This window comes from Papio anubis, chromosome 10 (assembly GCF_008728515.1).
Source record: "Papio anubis isolate 15944 chromosome 10, Panubis1.0, whole genome shotgun sequence".
Lineage (NCBI taxonomy): Eukaryota > Metazoa > Chordata > Mammalia > Primates > Cercopithecidae > Papio > Papio anubis.
Genome location: NC_044985.1, coordinates 117,709,431 through 117,727,598, shown reverse-complemented (window position 1 = coordinate 117,727,598; position 18,168 = coordinate 117,709,431). Strand labels below are relative to the sequence as shown.

The 18,168-nt window shown below is 51.9% G+C and overlaps 1 protein-coding gene across 3 annotated transcripts in view; it reads right to left on the bottom strand.

Moving 5' to 3' along the window:
• The window catches only part of MROH2A (maestro heat like repeat family member 2A), a 78,765-nt gene that overhangs the window by 26,798 nt on the left and 33,799 nt on the right, over window positions 1-18,168 (bottom strand). For 2 of the 3 annotated variants that reach the window (XM_021924172.2, XM_021924173.2), the window contains exons 20-35: window positions 17,624-17,743; window positions 17,305-17,427; window positions 15,916-16,068; window positions 14,293-14,415; window positions 13,255-13,334; window positions 11,456-11,564; window positions 10,555-10,650; window positions 8,039-8,143; window positions 6,792-6,915; window positions 6,148-6,266; window positions 5,449-5,601; window positions 4,862-5,016; window positions 2,648-2,807; window positions 2,376-2,569; window positions 1,919-2,056; window positions 1,256-1,382 (exon numbers count right to left, since the gene is read on the bottom strand). In XM_021924172.2, coding sequence (XP_021779864.2) covers window positions 1,256-1,382; window positions 1,919-2,056; window positions 2,376-2,569; window positions 2,648-2,807; window positions 4,862-5,016; window positions 5,449-5,601; window positions 6,148-6,266; window positions 6,792-6,915; window positions 8,039-8,143; window positions 10,555-10,650; window positions 11,456-11,564; window positions 13,255-13,334; window positions 14,293-14,415; window positions 15,916-16,068; window positions 17,305-17,427; window positions 17,624-17,743 — 2,079 coding nt within the window. The remainder of the gene's footprint in view (window positions 1-1,255; window positions 1,383-1,918; window positions 2,057-2,375; window positions 2,570-2,647; window positions 2,808-4,861; window positions 5,017-5,448; window positions 5,602-6,147; window positions 6,267-6,791; window positions 6,916-8,038; window positions 8,144-10,554; window positions 10,651-11,455; window positions 11,565-13,254; window positions 13,335-14,292; window positions 14,416-15,915; window positions 16,069-17,304; window positions 17,428-17,623; window positions 17,744-18,168) is intronic. The other variant, XM_031651625.1, reaches the window with a different exon arrangement.

Here is an 18,168-nt window from a genome sequence, read left to right as displayed (position 1 = left end):
TCGGTATCATGAAAATGACCAGACTGCCCAAAGTAATGTATAGATTCAATGCTATTCCCATTAAACTACCATTGACATTCTTCACAGAATTAGAAAAAACATTATTTTAAAATGCATATGGAACCAAAAAAGCTGAACCTAATTTTTAAACAGCCATAATTAACTAGCATTTAATGAGCTCTTACCTCCCAAGCAAGCAATGTGTACACGGTCTATCTCATTTAGCTCTCACCAAAGCCCTGAAAAGAAGGCACTGCTCTCCCCCATTTGGCAGATGGAGAGCTTGAAGCTCAGAGATGCTAAGTAACTTCATCTTCAGTTGATCAGCAACTGAGCAGAGACTCTTAACCAGGCCCTTGGATTCCAGCACCTGGGCTTGGCCCTGTGTGGCTTCTAGCCACTGAAAATTCTAAACTCAGACACATCAAAGGCCAGGTCCTGGGTGACACAACGAGGGAGCGCTTCTCCTTCCCATCCTCATTTTGAAGATTTTCAGAGGCCTGAACACAGGGAGGGGCCTGAAGAACCTATAAGTTTGGTGAATGCCTCCCAGACTGGTCTTGTACTTCCAGGAGATTTTGTACAGCCCACTACCAAAACTCATTTTCCCATTTTTAAGTGTTGGGGAAAATAAACGTAGAAAAGAAAATTTTATGGCACATGAAATTACCATGAAGTTTAAATTCCAGTGTCCATCAATAAGGTTTTGTTGACACCATCATGCCCACTGGTCAGCATATTGGCTGTGGCTGTTTTCCTGCTACAGCCGAGTTGGCCACAAAGCCAAAAATTTACTATGCAGTCCTTTACAGAAAAGGCTGGCTGGCCTCTGGCCTGGGCTGTGGTTGGTTCCTAGGGTGCCCTGGGCATCATTGCCCTCAGGATGCTCCAACACTGGCTCTGAGATAGGGTCGCTGGGCCCTACCTTCCCGCCTTGCAAAGCCCCTCGGCCTCTCTGAGCCCTCCTACAGGAAGCCTGCCCCAGCGAGAACCCAGGTGCCCTCCCTGGGTCCCCTGAGTCATTGTACTTGCCTGGTCACACATCAGTTAGCTACAATGCTGTAGGCCTCAGCCTGTCTTTCCAGCAGGGCCTGCCCTGCACTACTCATGTGATGAATGAATGAAGGAGCAGATGAGAGAATCAGCACTCAGAGGAGGGGTGCTCGCCTGTCCCCCACACTCCCATGCCTTGGAGACGAGCCATCCCCAGAAGAATCCAGGGACCCCATCCCCTCCGCTTGCACCCCACCCGCACCCGGTGCCTCACTTCCACGCAGACCGCCGTGCTGCTGATGCGGCAGCTCAGGACTTCTGAATCCATGCCCCTGAGCACCAGCTCGGCCAGCCTCTGCCTGTGGCCCTCCACGTGCTGCATGCACAGCCTGCAGAGGAGAGATGGTGCCAGGTTGTGGAGGTGGCCCCACCCCTGCCTGACGTTTGCCAAGAGCTAGCCGGGGCCACACCAGTGCCTGGACCCTGCTGGCAGGATAACCCTGGACAGATGTCCTAACATCTCTGGGCTTCTCCCTCCTTTTCCTGGGGCTTGGTTGAGGTTGTCAGTGAATCAGTCAATGTCTATCTCCTTTTTACAAAGGGGACTAGAGAGAGGGCAGCTCCGGAGTGACTAGGACCCCGGAAGTAACTCCCATCCCTGTCCTGCTCCAGACCCTGTGTGGCCTGAGGGGCAAGCCCCTTCTCTCTCTGCCCTCATATCTGCTCTGAGCAGGAAGGGTTTGAATAAAAGGTTCTCATTGTCTTGCACACCACTGCTATCCTAGAGTCCCAGGTTGGCGTGGCAGTTCCCCCAGAAAGAAGGCATTCAGCCATGACCGGACCATGTCCTCACAAGAAGCCCTTCCATCCAGCAAGGTGGTGCCTCTGCAGGTCCCCCTGCCACCCTGTGGGAGCCAGAGCCCACCTGGCCAACAGGCTCACACCCTCCAGGAATGTCCCGCCGTCCTGCAGGAGGTCCCACACCGCCTGCTCATCCAGGGCACGTGCCAGGTGCTGGCTCTTGACTCTCTTGAACAAGAGCTGCATGGACTTGATAGTGACCCTGGAGGGAGGTGGGAGCTTGTGATGTGCTGCCCTGGGGAGCGCATGGCTGGGGAGGCTGCTGCAATCTGAAGTGGGGACCCAGGGCCTGCTGGGCCCAGCCCAAGGGGCTGAGGGAAAGGTCCAGGGAGGGAGTGGGTCTGCGAGCTCTGAAAACCACACTGTGCTTGACACACATGAGAACGGCATCTTGAGTAAGATCAGCTCCCACCAGGAAGAGACAGAGGGCCCCTCAGTGGAGTCCACTGGCAACTAAGGGGCAGCCCGTGGCTACACCCAGCCCAGGCCTGCTGCCTTGCACCCACCACCCTCGAGAGCACCTTTGCAGGTTCATCTCCTCAGGCAGAGGAGCGGTGTGGACCAGCTTCCACATCTTCAGGACCGGCACGGCAGTCTCTGGTCGGTGGCTGCTGCCAAGCTGCAGCAGGAGGGTGTAGGTGAGGTCAGGGAGGAAGTCCGGGAGCTTGTCATTCTCATCCAGCTTCTGAATGAGAAGGTGGATGGTGCACAGGGTCTGCAGAGAGAAGTCCAGGGCATCGGGCTACTACCCAGAGACCCCCGAGGAGCCTTGGGGCCTGTGCCTGCAACTCACCATCAGGGGGTCCACCGCAGCCAGGCGCCAGATGTCAGCCTTGGAGGTGGCACTGACTCTGGGGCTGAGCCGTGACTGCAGCCGGCCCATCAGGCTGTGGAGCATGGTCCGGGCGAAGGGCACGTTCTCCGACACTGCCAGCCACACCTCTGCCAGGTGGCTAACCAAAGTTAGGGCACAAGGACTGTGAGTTTCCTGGCATGTGCCCTGGCAGGTAAGAATCCCTTTCAACCCCTTGGCAGCCCCCTAAGTAGGGGCTGGACTCTGGGAACTGAATCTCAGGGAGGTGGAGGGAGCCACCAAAATTTGCATGCTTAGAACCCAGGCCCCTGATGGTACACTCAGCCCCCTTTCTCTGCATGGGCTCATGGTACCTTTGGGAACGCCATGGCCCCCGCAGAAGCCCAGCTCCACTGCTAGGTGGCCACAGAGACCCCCACCTGCTTGATGACTGTACAGACATGTCCAACAATACCTCCTAGTGCCCAGTTTGCATCAGGTTTGGTTGTCGGTAGCTTTCTGATATTGTGTCACCTAACCCTCCCAACATATCCTTGAGGAAGGTATTTTTATCTCCATATTCCACAGAAGAGGGAGGTGAGGCTTGCAGCAGTCAGGCCACCTGCCAAACTGCAGCTAGAACAGGGCCTTCCTGGTTTCCAAGTCCAAGCCCATGGCCCTGCTGAGAAGGGAAGGCCCCCAGGATAGGTAGAGAGGCACAGAGAGCGGGGCATCTGGGAGGTTCTAAAAGGCTAATGCGAGTCTAACAAGTCTAAATAGAATTTAACAAGGTTAAGTTGAACAAAGAGATGTGTAAACTGAGTATTGGAACCGACGAAACCAAATGCACAAGAGCAGGTGAGTTTGGGTCTGAGGGGAGATGGGCCTGGGGGCAGGAATAAATGGAGCGGGGTCAGAGTGCACTCATCAGCACCCACTGCAAAGAAGCCATGGGGTGCAAGGAAACAAGAAGGGGCACCTCAGTCTTACAATTGGCAACAAACAACTACCAACAATGACAATCCTGGAAAACCGCAGGCTCTGGAATGCAGCCCAGCTGACACCCTCATCACAGGCTTGCGAGACCCTGAACAGAAAGCTCAGCTAACCCATGCCTTGCCTCCTGAGCCATGGAAATTGTGAGCTAACACGTGGGTGTTGTTTGAAGCTTCTAAGTGGGTGGTAATTTGTTATGCAGCAATAGCAAACCAATACAGATTTTGGCAAACTAAGTGAAAGCCAGTGTGACGTGGCCACCAAGCATGCCAGCCTGACCCAGGGCTGCACTGCACATCCCCCTTGCCCCCACCCAGCACTGCCCCATGAGCCACTGAGCCTCATTAAATCGTGAAACCTGCACCACCCTCCCAGCTGGACCCACGGCAGGGCGGCCCTTATGAGAAGAAGCTCCACGGTGGAGCCATGCCTGCATTTTGGGCAGGTCAGCCCTTGTGGCTCTGCAGCCAGGGCCTGTTTCTAAAACCCTTTTCTCTGTTCCAGGCCTCTTACTTAGCCTGACATCTTCTCATCTCCCTGCACCAGCACAGGCTCCACTGCTCTGGGGATGACTGCCTAGCTCTTTCTGGCTCCTCTCAGGTGAATTCTGGTACCACCCCAAACAGACTCCCCATGTGTGGGGAGACCATGCCCAGCTGCCTGTGCCGTCATGCTGTAGCACACACAGGAGCTTTGTGCTGTTTGCAGAGAAACACCAATAAAGACGGGGTCGCTCTGCATCACTCATGGCCGCCTCCGGGGCTGGAGGTTGGGCCATTCTCCCCTTGGAGACTGGGACAAGTTGCTTCCCCTCTTAGGACACATTTTGAAAGAAATCGGGACAGCCTAGAATCTCTCCAGGGCTTGCTCAGGCTGTGGAGCCACATCCTGCAGCCAATCTGCCGGAGCTCTGTTTGCAGGGAAGGAAAGAGCTGCTCTGGGAGAGAATGAACTCCACAGACACTGCCCCAGGCATGTGGGGAGCTACGGGTCCAGATTTCAGCTCCATGTGGTGATATTCTACAAGCCTGGGCTCTGTCAGTGGCTCATCGGAGGCTGGCACCTCCTGCAGGAGGTACAGGTAGAGGGCTTCGACCTCCTTCAGGGCGGGGCAAGGTACTGCCTGAGGCTCCAGGCTTCTGGGATACATCAGGGTGGCAAGTTGGGCATGGTCCAACTGGCACAGGAGGCCGGGGCCGCCGCCTCTAGGACACCCACCTCTCCATGGGCAGGGGCTGCCTCAGGAGCGACGTGAGGATGGTCTCCTGGTGATGGTGCGCCAGCAGCAGGATGCCTTCAATGAGAAGGCGCCGCACCTCCGGGTGGTCCACCACTGGCAGGTGCACCAGGATGGCGCTCAGGATCTCGGCCACCTAGGTAGGGGTGGGGCATCACCAGGGGGCAGCCCAGGCCCCCATGGCCTCCTGCACTAACCCCATGACATGCCTCTGCTCCACGGACTCTGGCCCATTTGGACAATGGGCAGGTTAAACACCCAGCACCTTCTCTAGTGCATCCTCTGGTCTCTGCCTCAAACTCATTTTCACAGGCTTTCAGTGCAGGAGGTGGTGTGCTTTGGGGAGCAGAGCCTGGACCTCCAGGTCAGCGTGCACTTAACTAACGAGGCTACCTTCAACACACTTCTTTCTGGTTCTAGAACTCTGTTTCCTCCTCCTCTTTAGCAGCCAGGGGTTGGGGGAGGCACTCTCAGTGAGTGCTAGTGAGGCCCTCATCCTTCCCTCTCATCTGGGCACACCAGGCAGCCCCAGCCCCACTCTCTGCTGGCCCTGCCGCGGCTCTGCCACCTTGTCCTCCAGCTCCTTGGCCCGCATCTGGAGGAAGGAGCCTATCCAGGTGACAGAGGCCTTGTCGTGCTGCAGGTCCATGGCCCCAATGTTCTCGCAAAGCTTCTGGATGAGCGAGACCACCTCATCGCAGTTAAACTCCGTGCAGACCATCTAGGAGCAGAGCGGGTGACTCCCCTGCCCTCCCCTGCCACTCCATGACTGCTGACACTCCCTCCTCCTCTGTCCCACCCCATGGCCCCACTCCAGGCTCCCATCCTCTCTCAGACCATGGCCATGGCCTCCTCTCCTGGGCTGAGCCAGAAGGGGCCTGGTCCCCTGAAGTCCCCAGCCCCTGTTTGGGTGGCTCTCCAGGCACTTCATCACTGTGCCATGAGCCTGCCCACGTGCCCACACCACGTGCAGGGCCCATCCAGATCATTCCCATGGCCCTTTCCGCACCCAGTGTGGCACATCACAGAGACAGGGAGAAGACAGCAAGGCAGATTAAGCACCTACTGTGTGCCAGAGACACAGTAGGGACCTGACATACTGCAGGCCCTTTCAACACAGAGGGCAAGAGTTGGGCCAAAAGCCGTGGAGGCCGAGACCCCAGAGAACTTGGGCTGTGCGGCCAGCCCGGGAAGGCCCCCCTCCCTGAGAGACGGCCAAGGGCCACAAGACCAGCCTGGCAGCCCAGGCAGGCTCCCCGGCTGTCACCTTGGCAATTCTGGAGGATGCACAGAAGATCTTCTCCACGTCTGTGCTCTGGGCGTCCCCCTTACATTTCTCAAGCTCCTTCTCCTTGGAAGAGCCCCATAAGGCGCAGGTCTGGCTTGCTGTTGGGAATACAACTTCAGAAATGACCAGCAGGGACAAAGGGCCTGGCCACCTCCACTTCGTGGCTACCTCCTGCCCTGGCTTTGCAGGCCTGAGCCACCCTCCAGCATATGAACATCCCAGGAGTTCTGACCTTTGCTCTCACTGGTCCTTCCCTGTGGCGGCCTCTGCCCGCACCACCGCTCCACCCTGCTCAGAGGCCTGCTCTCCCTTGAACTCAGCTCGGGCCAGCTCTGTCACATGCTTGGCATCTGGGAGCTGACTTTCTCCCAGCCAGGCCCTCAGTGCCCAGCATGTGCCCTCCGGGGTCAATCCGGGCTAATGAACCTCTCCTTCTGGAAGCTTCCACAGCCTGTTGGTGAACTCTCCCCTCACTGCTCCCTCTGATGGTCACCTTTGTTTGTTTCCATGCCTGCCTGCACAGAGGCCACGCTTCCCTCCAGGGCTGGCCACAGTGCACACTCCTGGAGTCAGCCCTCTCTCCCTCCCAGAGGGGCTGGTCCTCATGTCCTGCCCTCTCATACCGTGAAGATCTAGCAGGCTGGACAGGACATTCATTGAGGCCATACGGGTTCCTTGATGGGCATCACAGGTACACGGGGCGATGAGTCCGACCATTGTGCCAAACTGCCCCATCTTTAGGGGGATCTGAGGGACAGGACACCACGGGGCTCACACCTCTGTGCTCTCATGCACACCTGTTGCTGCCCAGGGGCAGCGTAAAGGGCGACTTGAGAGGGCAAACCCTGCTCTGAAAACATCCATTTGGGGAAGGGGAGGGTGCCACTGCCTGTACCCTGCCCAAGCACCAGCCTCCCCTGCCCACAGGTGGGTCCCTGGAGGCCGAGTAGCCTGGAACTGTGCACCCCGGCTCAGGACTCCCTCCGACTCAGCTCTGCTCAGTTCACAGCTCTGAACTTGGGCCCAGTTGTTCCTGTAACAAACCCTGGGGATCAAATCAGAGCTTCCTGCTCACTGACTGAGCAGCCTAGGCAGGGTACTCTTCCTCTCAGTCTCATGTTTCCTGTCTGCACAGTGGAGATGATGGTGGCACCTCCTCTTGCAGGGAATGTCATGAGAGCCCAGATGAAGCCGTCCACACAGCCTCTGGCATCACATGTTGCTGAGTGTTGGTCTTGGCCCCTGCCTCATTTTGCTGAGCCTTCATCCCCACCTCCATCCAGGTGCCCAGGACCAGGGTCCTGCCCAGCCCACTTCTCTCCCCGCACCTCCCAAGACCAGATACCTATCCCTGCACCCCAGACCCTGACTCCATGGTCTTCCTGCCACAGCCATCCTGAGGACAAGACAAGTCAAACAGCATGGAGCCAAAAAATGTAGAAAATTAAGTCTCATCAGGCTGCGTCAGATGGTCAATCAGTAAACACTACATCGTTCTAGACGTTGTAAGGGTTGCGGTACTTGTCAAGCTTTGCGAAATTTATGATTTAGCAGCACTTGATTTTCTCAAAGTAAATATTCACTTTCCTAACCAATGTGGGGTTCATAAGTATGTATCTTTTTTCTTAAAAAGGGCTCTCACCACTACAGAAGCCACAGGACCCACAAATCCTGGAGCTCTGCCAACCACAATCCCACCCTTTCCCTCCCTGACCCAGCCCAGGGTACTAGGTCATCGCAGCCTCTCCCAAGGGACCCTGTGGGGACAGAACTTGATTTCATAAGTGTTCCCTCATCTTCCAGATAGAGATAGGAATTTTTCTGTGCATTTCGGAGCAGGAGGCTGGGGGTTGGGGATTCCTGGACTCACGCAGACAGCAGTGCTATGGACATAGATCCGCATGAGATAGAGATGGAGGTTCATGGCCTTTTCCCGCTCCCATTCTTTCTCCGACAAGATCCACTTTTCCAGAAGCTATGGGTAGAGCCCAGAACACCAAAGTGGGTGTTAAAATCTTGGGGCCAGCCCTTTCCTGGCCAGCTTTTGCCCGCCTCACCCTCCCACTCAGATTGACTTTCAGTGTTTCCTTGTGGTTCTAGACAGGCCCCATTGTGAAGGGAGATGAGGCTGTAGACAGGCAAAGAGCATCCCCAGCATTCTCACCAGGATGGTGCTTGACTGTTGCATTTGGCCTGGCTCCAAATGTCTGCCTATAATGAAGGGCCAGGAGCACAGCCCACCATGCACTCCAGATGGCTCCAGAGGCCATTCTGATAGAAAAGTTCATTTTAGAGCAAATCACATTACCATAGATAAACAAGATCATGTCATCACAATAAGGGTCGGTTCGTCAACCAGACATAATCCTAAATGTTTATGCACCTAATAACATAGCTAAATAATACATGAAGCAAAAAATGAAAGAACCGAAAGAGGAAATAAACAAGTGCACACTGTTAGTCAGAAATTTCAGTGCCTCTTTCTCAATAATTGATAGAACAAAAAGACAGAAAATCAAAAAGAAGATAGAAAACCTGAAAAATACTACTAACCAAGTTGGCCTAAAAGACATTTTGAAACACTACACTTAACAACAGCAGAATATTTTTCAAATACACACGAAATATTTACCAAGATAGACGGTATCTGGGCAATAAAATAAATCTCAGTCAATTTAAAAGGATTTAAAATATGGGATTTAAGTATGTCATCAGACAACAATGCAGTTAAATTAGGAATTCAAACCAGAAAGATTCTGGGAAACCCCCAAATATTTGAAAATTTCTAAATAACTTGCAGGTCAAAGAAATCATAAGGGAAGTTTAAAATGTTTTGAACTGAAATAAAATTAAAACACAATGTATCAAAACCTGTGAAATGCAGCCAAAAAAAAAAAAAAAAAAGCAAAATCTAGGGACTTACACTATCTGATCCAGATTTTAAGGCTTGTTATAATATAGTAATCAAGACAGTGTGGTATTGGTGTACCATAGACAAACACATTGATAAAGCCAAATAAATGTCCAGAAATAGACCCACATATACAGAGCCCTTGATTTTCAACAAAGGCGCATAGGTAATTCAAAGGAAAAAGGGCAGTCCTTTCAACAAAGTGTGCTAAAAGAGTTGGCTATCCATGGGCAAAAAATTAAAATAAACTTTGACCTGTACCTCAGACCATACAAAAATTAACTCAAAATATATGATAGACCTAATCATAAAACCTGAAAATACAAAACTTCTGGAAGAAAACATAGGAGAAAATCTTTGGAAGATTTCTTAGATTTGACACCAAAAGCATGATCCATAAAAGAAAAAAAGATAAATTAGACTTCGTCGAAACTAAAAACTTCTGCTCATTAAAAGATATTGGGAAATTGGCTGGGCGCAGTGGCTTACGCCTGTAATCCCAGCACTTTGGGAGGCCGAGGTGGGCGGATCACGAGGTCAAGAGTTTGAAACCATCCTGGCTAACACAGTGAAACCCTGTCTCTACTAAAAAATACAAAAAAATTAGCCAGGCTTGGTGGCGGGTGCCTGTAGTCCCAGCTACTCAGGAGGCTGAGGCAGGAGAATGGTGTGAACCCGGGAGGTGGAACTTGCAGTGAGCCGAGATCACGCCATTGCGCTCCAGCCTGGGCAACAGAGCGAGTCTCCATCTCAAAACAAACAAACAAACAAAAAGATAATGGGAAATCAACAAAAAGGCCACAGGCTAGGAGAAAATATTTGCAAATCATATATCTGTTGGGTTGTATCCAGAATATGTAAAACCTGTAAAAAGTTCCATAAAAAGAAAGCAAACAACCCAATTTTTAAAAACCTATCCAGTACCCTTCAAAAGTGCCAAGGTTATGAAAGACAAAGAAGGACTGTGAAGCTGTTCCAGACGAAAGGAGAACAAAGAGACCTGACGGGTAGATGCAGTGCCTAATCTGGACTGGATCCTGGATCAAGGAGAAAACAGCTCTAAAGGACATTATTGGGGCAACTCATGAAATTTGAATATGGGCCATTAGTTTTAATACATGTATTGTGTCAGCATTAAATGTCTTGAATTTGATCATGGCACTGTTGTTATATAAGAGAGTACTGTTACTTTGGATGTCTGCAGCTATCCATGGTTCAAAAGATGTATGTGTATGTGGAAGGAGACAGAAGAAAACTGAGAAAGAAAATGTGACAAAGTATTAAGAACTCTGAATCTGCATGAAGTGCATCTCTGCACTACCCTTGCAAATTTTTAGCAAATCTGGAATTTTATAAAAATGAAATCACTAAAACAATGTTTCATGCACTCCCCTGTTCCCCACAGTCTGGCCCTCAGGCCAGCTGCTGGGGAGGAGTGGCTATCCCTGGCTCTGGCCTGCTGCCAGGCAACTCACCTGCACCATCTCCTGCAGCCCCCTGGGGTCCAGCTGCCTCTGCAGGAGGCTCTCCATCAGCCACTCCAGGGAGCTCAGGGCATTTGCATACAGGGTCTACAGCCAAGAGGGAGAGAGAGATAGGCGGCAATGAGGGGCACCCACAACCCCCCTCCCTGCAGGGAGTCCATGCCAGGGAGGCGTCTGGCAGTCATCCACTAACTTCTGCTCAGTCTGAGCTCTTGACACTCATTTTCTCTAGTGAAGTACAAGACAACCATTTAAGAGGAATTCACTTTACAAAGCAGGATACTGGACTCCTGGGGCCCAGTTCTGATTCTTCATCCAGGGCCAGTCCCTTGAGGCAGGGATGGCTACCTGTCCACAAAAGATTCCTTCTCTTTTTCCACAGTGTTGTCAGGGAAACAGCCATCCCGTCAGGGACTACATTTCCCAGGACTCCTTGCATGGGTGGAGCCATGTGACTGTGTTTCAGCCAACAGAAGGAGGGCAAAATGGCTCTCAAGCCTTCCCTAGACTTTCTCTTCCTTCTCTCTAGGCTGGGTATCAATACCCATTGATTGGGACCTTGGGATTCATGCACTGAGGATAGGCAGGAGGTCTCCGCCAGCCTGGGTTCCTGAATAATTGCACAAAGCAGCTCCATTTCCAATCCCATTGACAATTGGGCTTGACTTGACTTGGGTAATAAATAAACTTTTATGTTGTTAATCCACTAAGATTTCAGGGTTTATCTGTTTCAACAGCTAGCATTACCTTACATTTGCTGATAGAGCTTGCTACACTCTGCTGCCTCTAAACACTCGAGGGTGGTTCAGGAAGGTGGACTCTCAGCATGGCCCATGTTAATGTTAACTTCCAGGTCCTGACCCAGCAAATGAGGCATCCCAGAGGGACCTACCTTAATGGACTCATTGTCCTCTCCTGGGAGTTGGAGAGAAATTACAGAATGTATGCTGATATCCATTAGCTCACTGTTTTCTTCTGTGGAGTAGAAAGGCTTCAGCTTGCTGGGGAAAGAAGCAGTGACAAGAGAGGAACAGTCACTGGGGAGTTGAGCTTCTGCTGCCCCACTGCCCAATCTGGACACAGAAACATGTCCTAGAAGAGGAAGAGCCCGACTTCTCCAGTTGGAGGCTCTGGCAAGCATCCCTCCCCAGGAGCCCTGGCTCTGACCAGTAACCAGTGTCCAGTGACTCTCGCCTGTGATTGAAGGGGAGATGCAGGGGTTCAAGGCCATCTCTCCTATCTGCTGTTGCCTACTCTGAACCTATTAATCTGCTCAGAAACATTCCATTGCTCCTTGCCAACTACAACCATGGAATCTGACCTCCCAGACTGGTGCTTGTCCAGGGGCTTTCACATGTAATGCTTGGACCACCACCACCGCGGCAGCAGCAGCTTCATCTTGGAGTTTATGAGAAACACAAATTCTATGGCCCCAACCAAGACCTGCTGAATCAAAAATCCTAGGGGTGGACTGCAGCCATCTGTGTTTTATAAACCCTCCAGAGGTAGTTGCTAGCGATTGGTGCATGCTAGCTCATTCTCCTTCTAGCCCCTTCATCAATAATTCTCAAGCTTGATGCATATTAAAGACACCTCGAGGATTTTTTAAGGACCCCCAGGGACCCTGTCCAAGCCCCAGGATCTGGAGTGGGACCTGGATATCCATACTGTTAAAAGTTCCCCATGAGTTCTATTGTGCCCCCAGAGTTGAGAGCCACCATCCTACTTTAAACTCCTGTTCCCCCAAAGGGTCTTGTATTGCACTCTCCTAGGAAGCCCCAAGTCCAGTCATTCTGCCTAAGCCCAGGTCAAAAGCCAAATGCCAACTCTGCACCAAGTCTTTTGATAGCTCCTTTTGTATAAACTGAGTTGCATTTTGTTAGTAGCCCCTTTTTTTGTTCTCAGATTTTTTTTTTTTGTTGGTGTGTGTGGGGGTTTATCTGCAAACGCAGTCCTATTAGTCGGCGTTGACCTATAAGTCTGTTTGTATGTGTCTGTCTTATCTCTTAAGTCCTTAAAAGGCTGGACTAGGTCTTATGTTATCTGTGTCCCTTCAGTACTCAGCACATAATTGTGCTTAGTTGATGTTCATGACATTTATTTTAAAATCTGCCTGTTTGATGCAGCTTAAAGCATCAGATAGTTCTGCTGTGAGCCTAAGTAATGAATCTTCCCCTATAGAGGAGGTATTCTTAGAGATGAACCAACCTCTTTAAATACTAATTTTATAAATCCATAACTTCTTCCCCTTTCCCCCTCCCCACCAGTGGATTGGCATCTCCAGGAAGGCAAGTCTTGGGCTTTAGATCATTTTGTACCAATGGTATCAACAAATAGTTGACTGAGCCCTTCAACTCATTGACTAAGCCTGACTCATCTTGAAGGATGCCTGCAATGCTCTTCAGTGTTATCACTGTTATTTTGCTCAAAATATCGCCAATCAATGGAAGAGCAGCCCACCCACGTGCCATAAATCCAACTTGAAATCCTGCTGAGAATTATAGAAAGGAGTGGCCGAGGCTGACCCCCATCTTCTAGGCTGGCCCATTGCCCTGGGGAGCCACCAACTGAGACCCCTGCTACAGAGGCAGGAGAGGAAAGAGGAGGCACAACCCCTGAAGGAGCACCAAGGAATGGTCTTGAACTTTTCCCCACCCCTTGGGATGGGGTGCGGGTGGGGGCCCAGCTCACCTCAGGTGTGAGAGGGCCTCCATCGCCAAGGCTCGCACTGGAGAAACCAGGTTGTCAGTCGGTTCTGCCTCAATGACCGCCTGCCCAGCACAAGTAGGGGGTGGTAGCTTTTGGTGACCATGATGGCAGCAGCACTCGCCAGTGTCAGCATGAGAAAGACCTGGCACTTGCCAAAGCATCTAACACCCCACATCTCTTTCATTCTTTTTAGGGCCATTTGGCTTTTGGCATCTTAGGGGAGGCAGCAGAGAGGGAGTAAGGCCCAAAGTGGTCCTGGGCTCCCAGCTCAGGTTGCTCATCTACTTGCTGTGTGCCCCTGGGCCAGCACTTCCTCTGCCTGAGCCCAAGTTCCCTTCTCTGTAAAACAGGACCTGGAGACCCATTTTACAGGGCTGCTCCAGGCTAGCGTGAAAGTACAGGTCCAAAGCTCCTGGCCAGTGAGAGCCAAATAAATCCCATTTCCTCCTCACTGCCTTCTGTTCCACCCAATCTCATGTCCCTCAAAGGCCACTTCCAGCACAACCCAAGCAGCTTTGAGGGGCCAAGGCATTGGCAATGACATGAGTGGGGAGGCCTGGGGACGAAGGACATTGGCGGCCCCACAGGCTCCATCAGCCTTTGGACAGTGGACATGTTCTTTGTCTTACATCCTTCTGTGCATCCTTCAGGGCTTCACTCTAAGTCCTGCTTCCAGTAGATCCCTGCCCCTAAGGCCTTGCCACGGAGACACGGGGAAGCTACAGCTAAGCCGGCCCAGGGAATCTCTATCAGGCCTGAACCAGCTGCCCTGGGCACTGCAGGACCCAAGACAGCCAGAATCTGCCACCCTGTTTCCAAACAGTTGACTGGCTGTGAAACCCTTTATCAGATACAAAAATCATTCTCAGAACTCCTACAGTTAGGTCAAAGCAGAGCCAAGACAGGGAAGGGCTTCAGAGAGCTCTGCAGATGCCCTCGGGAACTTTGAAAACCTCTCACCACAGGGAGTTAGACCCCAAAACCAGGACCAGGACCAAGGAGGTGCCTCATCCAGCTTACCACTATGATGCTGGTAAGAGTCGTCTTCTGGGCAAAGTGAAAGTCCTCCAGGTCCTTGATGTTGTTGATGGCCTTGGTAACCTGCACAACACTCTTCATGAAGGCCATTTTGAGACAGATGTCCTGAGCCCAGAAGGGGGAAAGGAGGGAGAGAACGTTTGTGAGCAGCCCCAGAAGAATCCAAGATGCAGCCTCTGCTCCTGGACTCCCTCTGCTCAGAAGAAAGCGTTCAATGTTGAATGCTCTGAGAGATGGGCAGCCTCACTGTGTCCTTTGACCACATGAATGGAGCACCTGCCACATGGCAGGGCCACAGGCACATGGCGGGGATCCGAGGTGAGGTGCAGCACCTGTGTCCACATGTGATATAGTCTGGTTGTGTCCCCATTCAAATCTCAACTTGAATTGTATCTCCCAGAATTCCCATGTATTGTGGGAGGGACCCAAGGGGAGGTAATTGAATCATGGAGGCCAGTCTCTCCCATGCTCTTCTCATGATAGTAAGTCAGTCTCACAAGATCTGATGGGTTTTTCAGGGGTTTCCACTTTGGCTTCTTCCTCATTTTTCTCTTGCTGCTGCCATGTAAGAAGTGCCTTTTGTCTCCCACCGTGATTCTGAGGCCACCCTAGTCATGTGGAACTCTAAGTCCAAGTAAACCTCTTTTTGTTCCCAGTTTCAGGTATGCCTTTAGCAGCATCATTAAAACGAACTAATACACCACGGAAGATGCCACCTTCCCAAGCCTCCTGAGGGCAGCAAAGCAGCTAAGGGGCCACCTTCAGTGACCAGGGGCCCTGAGCCCTATGTGTCACCATAGAGGCAGGAGAGGTTATTGAGAAAATGCTTGCTTTTACATGGATGAACCTTGAGAACATTATGATAAACAAAATAAGCCAGACATACAAGGACAACTATCATATGATTGCACTTAGATGAGGTACCTGGACTAGTCAAAGCCACACAGACAGAAAGAGTAAAGGTGGTTGCCAGGGCTGGGGGGAGAAGGGAATGGAGAGTTGGTGTTGAATGGATATAGGATTTTGGTTTTGCAAAATGAAGAATTCTGGAGACAGATGGTGGTGACAGTTGCACAACAACGTGAATGTACCTCATGCCATTGAACTATACGCATTCTTAAAATGGTTATGATGGTAAACTTTGTTATGTGGTTTTTGCCACAGTTTTTAAAAATAAAAACAATTTTTGCTTTATTCTCTGTGTTTTCCCCTCCTTGCCATTCCAAGAAAATAGCCAGTCCCTTTGCATGTCTTCGAAGGCAACCCCACCTCTTGTTCCTTATGAAAGAGTCTGGGTCAGTGTCAGGGAGGGCCAGAGGCAAGGGCAGAGGGAGTGGGAAAGGCTGGGATGAGGTGGGGCTCATCTTGTGGCTTCTGGGGACCCCACCAGCACTCTGGAAGAGGGGCTATCCTCACCCCCCACCCCCATGCATGCCACCAAAGCACAGAGAACAGCACATTTGGGCAATGGGCTTCCCACATGCTGGGCATCAGGTAGGATGCCTGGATGTCCCCTGGGTAGGGATGCAGGTGCCCAGAGAGTGGCAGAAGACTACTCCCCACCAGCCTGGTCCAGAAGACATCCGCCCAGGCAGATGGGGCTACCTGGCAGCTGCTGACGTAATGGTGAATGATCTTAGCGGTGATGGGGCTGTCCACGAGGTTGAGGAGCAACTGGGGGTGGCAGTAGGAGGCCACGCAGCTATACATCACCATGAGGGCACTTTTCACTGTCTCCCGCCTCCAGGGGTGGTCCTTCTACAAGGCCAAAGAGAAAAAGAACCACTGGGGGCGGCAGGGGCTGCTCCAGATGCAGGTGATGGTCTCTGGCCACACGACCAAAGGATGTGTCAAGTCAGCTGGCGGTGCTTCACCTGTTTTCTGGGTGTGTGAAATGTTCATTGTCTTTTCATGCATAACATTCATTCACTCGATGCATCTTTATTGAGCATTTACTAGACACCGGGCACTGTGCATGCAGTAGTGAGCAAGACAGACCAGGGCCATAGACGCCCAGACCAGCCTAAACAGAGGCTGCTTGCACACCTCATACCTTCCCTACCAGGCACCGGCTACGGGCCAGGCACACATGAGGCTGGAGATCCAGCAGGAACCAACAGCCTCCACCTTGCCCTCGCAGTGCTCACATCCTCAGAACAATCTCTGAGTGGGAGGAGATGTTAGAGGCCACCAAACCCACTGTGGATGGGCAGCAGAGGCCCCGGTGCCCTGCCAGACTGAGTAGAAATCCAGGTGTCAGGTCCTCTTTGCAGAAAACCTGGAAAGAAGCCTGGGACACTCCCTGGGACACTCTCGATTCTCTACATCCAAACAACCAGACCCCAGGGCAAGGGTTCCTAGTCAAGGGCAAAGCCTGAGGCATGGGTGATGGTTTCAGATGGTTTCCCACTAGGCTCAGCCAGCTGGTGAGACCATCTCCTGTGGCAGGGAGGGGCAGCCTCCAGAGGATGGAGCCATGCGCTGTCTGGGTCCAAATCCTGGCTTCACCAGTGAACCAGCCTCATGCCTATGGACAAGCTTCAGTGTTCTCACCCTGCAACGGTGGGTTAGAGCCCCTCCATCCCAGCACCGTCCATTCACTGAGGCAGAGCTCCCAGTGCCAGGCACCCACAGAGCACTACCTGAACAGCTTCTTCAGATCCTGTGGGTCTGGGTGGGGCATGGGACTCTGTATTTCCAATGAGCACCCAGGGAGCCCCCACTGCCAGTCTGAGAACCCCACCATGAGTAGCAAGGGGCTGGGACTCCGTGACAGTATCTGGGTCCTAGAAAGGCCCACCCTGCATTTTTAAGATGATTCAATAGCAAAAGCTCTGTCCAGGAGGTCTCAGACTAAATGTCTCAGCCATTGTGGTGACAGGAGACCCTGTGGGAGGTAAGTTTCCTACTGAGATCTAGAAAGGACCTTAGTCAGTGCCCAGAGCACTGTGCGAAGAGATCCCAAGACCCAGTTGTGGAGGGAAGGTTCCTTACCCGCCAAGCACTGATCTGCCAGGACTGCTCTGACTCCTGAATCCTGTCCTCGAAGTCATGAAGCACATTCAGCACCGTTTTTACCTGGCCCCGGGCGCACAGGCCAAAGCACAGAATCACACCCTGCAGGGAGACCCAGCCAGCCAGGGTGAGGGCAGGGGCCAGTGGGCAGAGGAGGATCCCACACACACACATGCAAGGCACACACGCATGTACACACACGCACACACCCACAAAACACATGCAGCCACATGAACACACGTGTCCCCAAGGGTCCAGAGGCATCTGGTGGACAGGAGGGGGCTGCAGGCACCCTCACCTCGCTGTCGAAGTCATTGCTGTAGTCCGTCTTGTACAGCAGCTCCAACAGCAGGACCTCCACCTTGCTGGCCTCCAGGCCTGTGGCCAAGGTGAAGCCCAAGGCCCGGTACAGAAAGCCCTGGAGAGGCAGAAGGGAGGAAGGAGCTCAGGCCTCCCTACAGCCAGCCTTCAGGGGGTGCTGTTGTAGACAGTTTGCTTCATATTCTTCAACTTTTTAAAAATGTGCAGAAGATACTTGCACACACGTTTATAGCGGCACAATTCACAATTGCAAAAATGTGGAACCAGCCCAAATGCCCATCAATCAACAAGGGGATAAAGAAACTGTGATATATATATATTTTCATATATATGAATACTACTCAGCCATAAAAAAGAATGAATTACTGGCATTTGCAGTAACCTGGATGAGATTGGAGACTATTATTCTAAGTAACTGAAGAATGGAAAACCAAATCTCATACATTCTCACTCATAAGTGGGAGCTAAGCTATGAGGATGCAAAGGCATAAGAATGATACAATGGACTTTGGGGATTCAGGG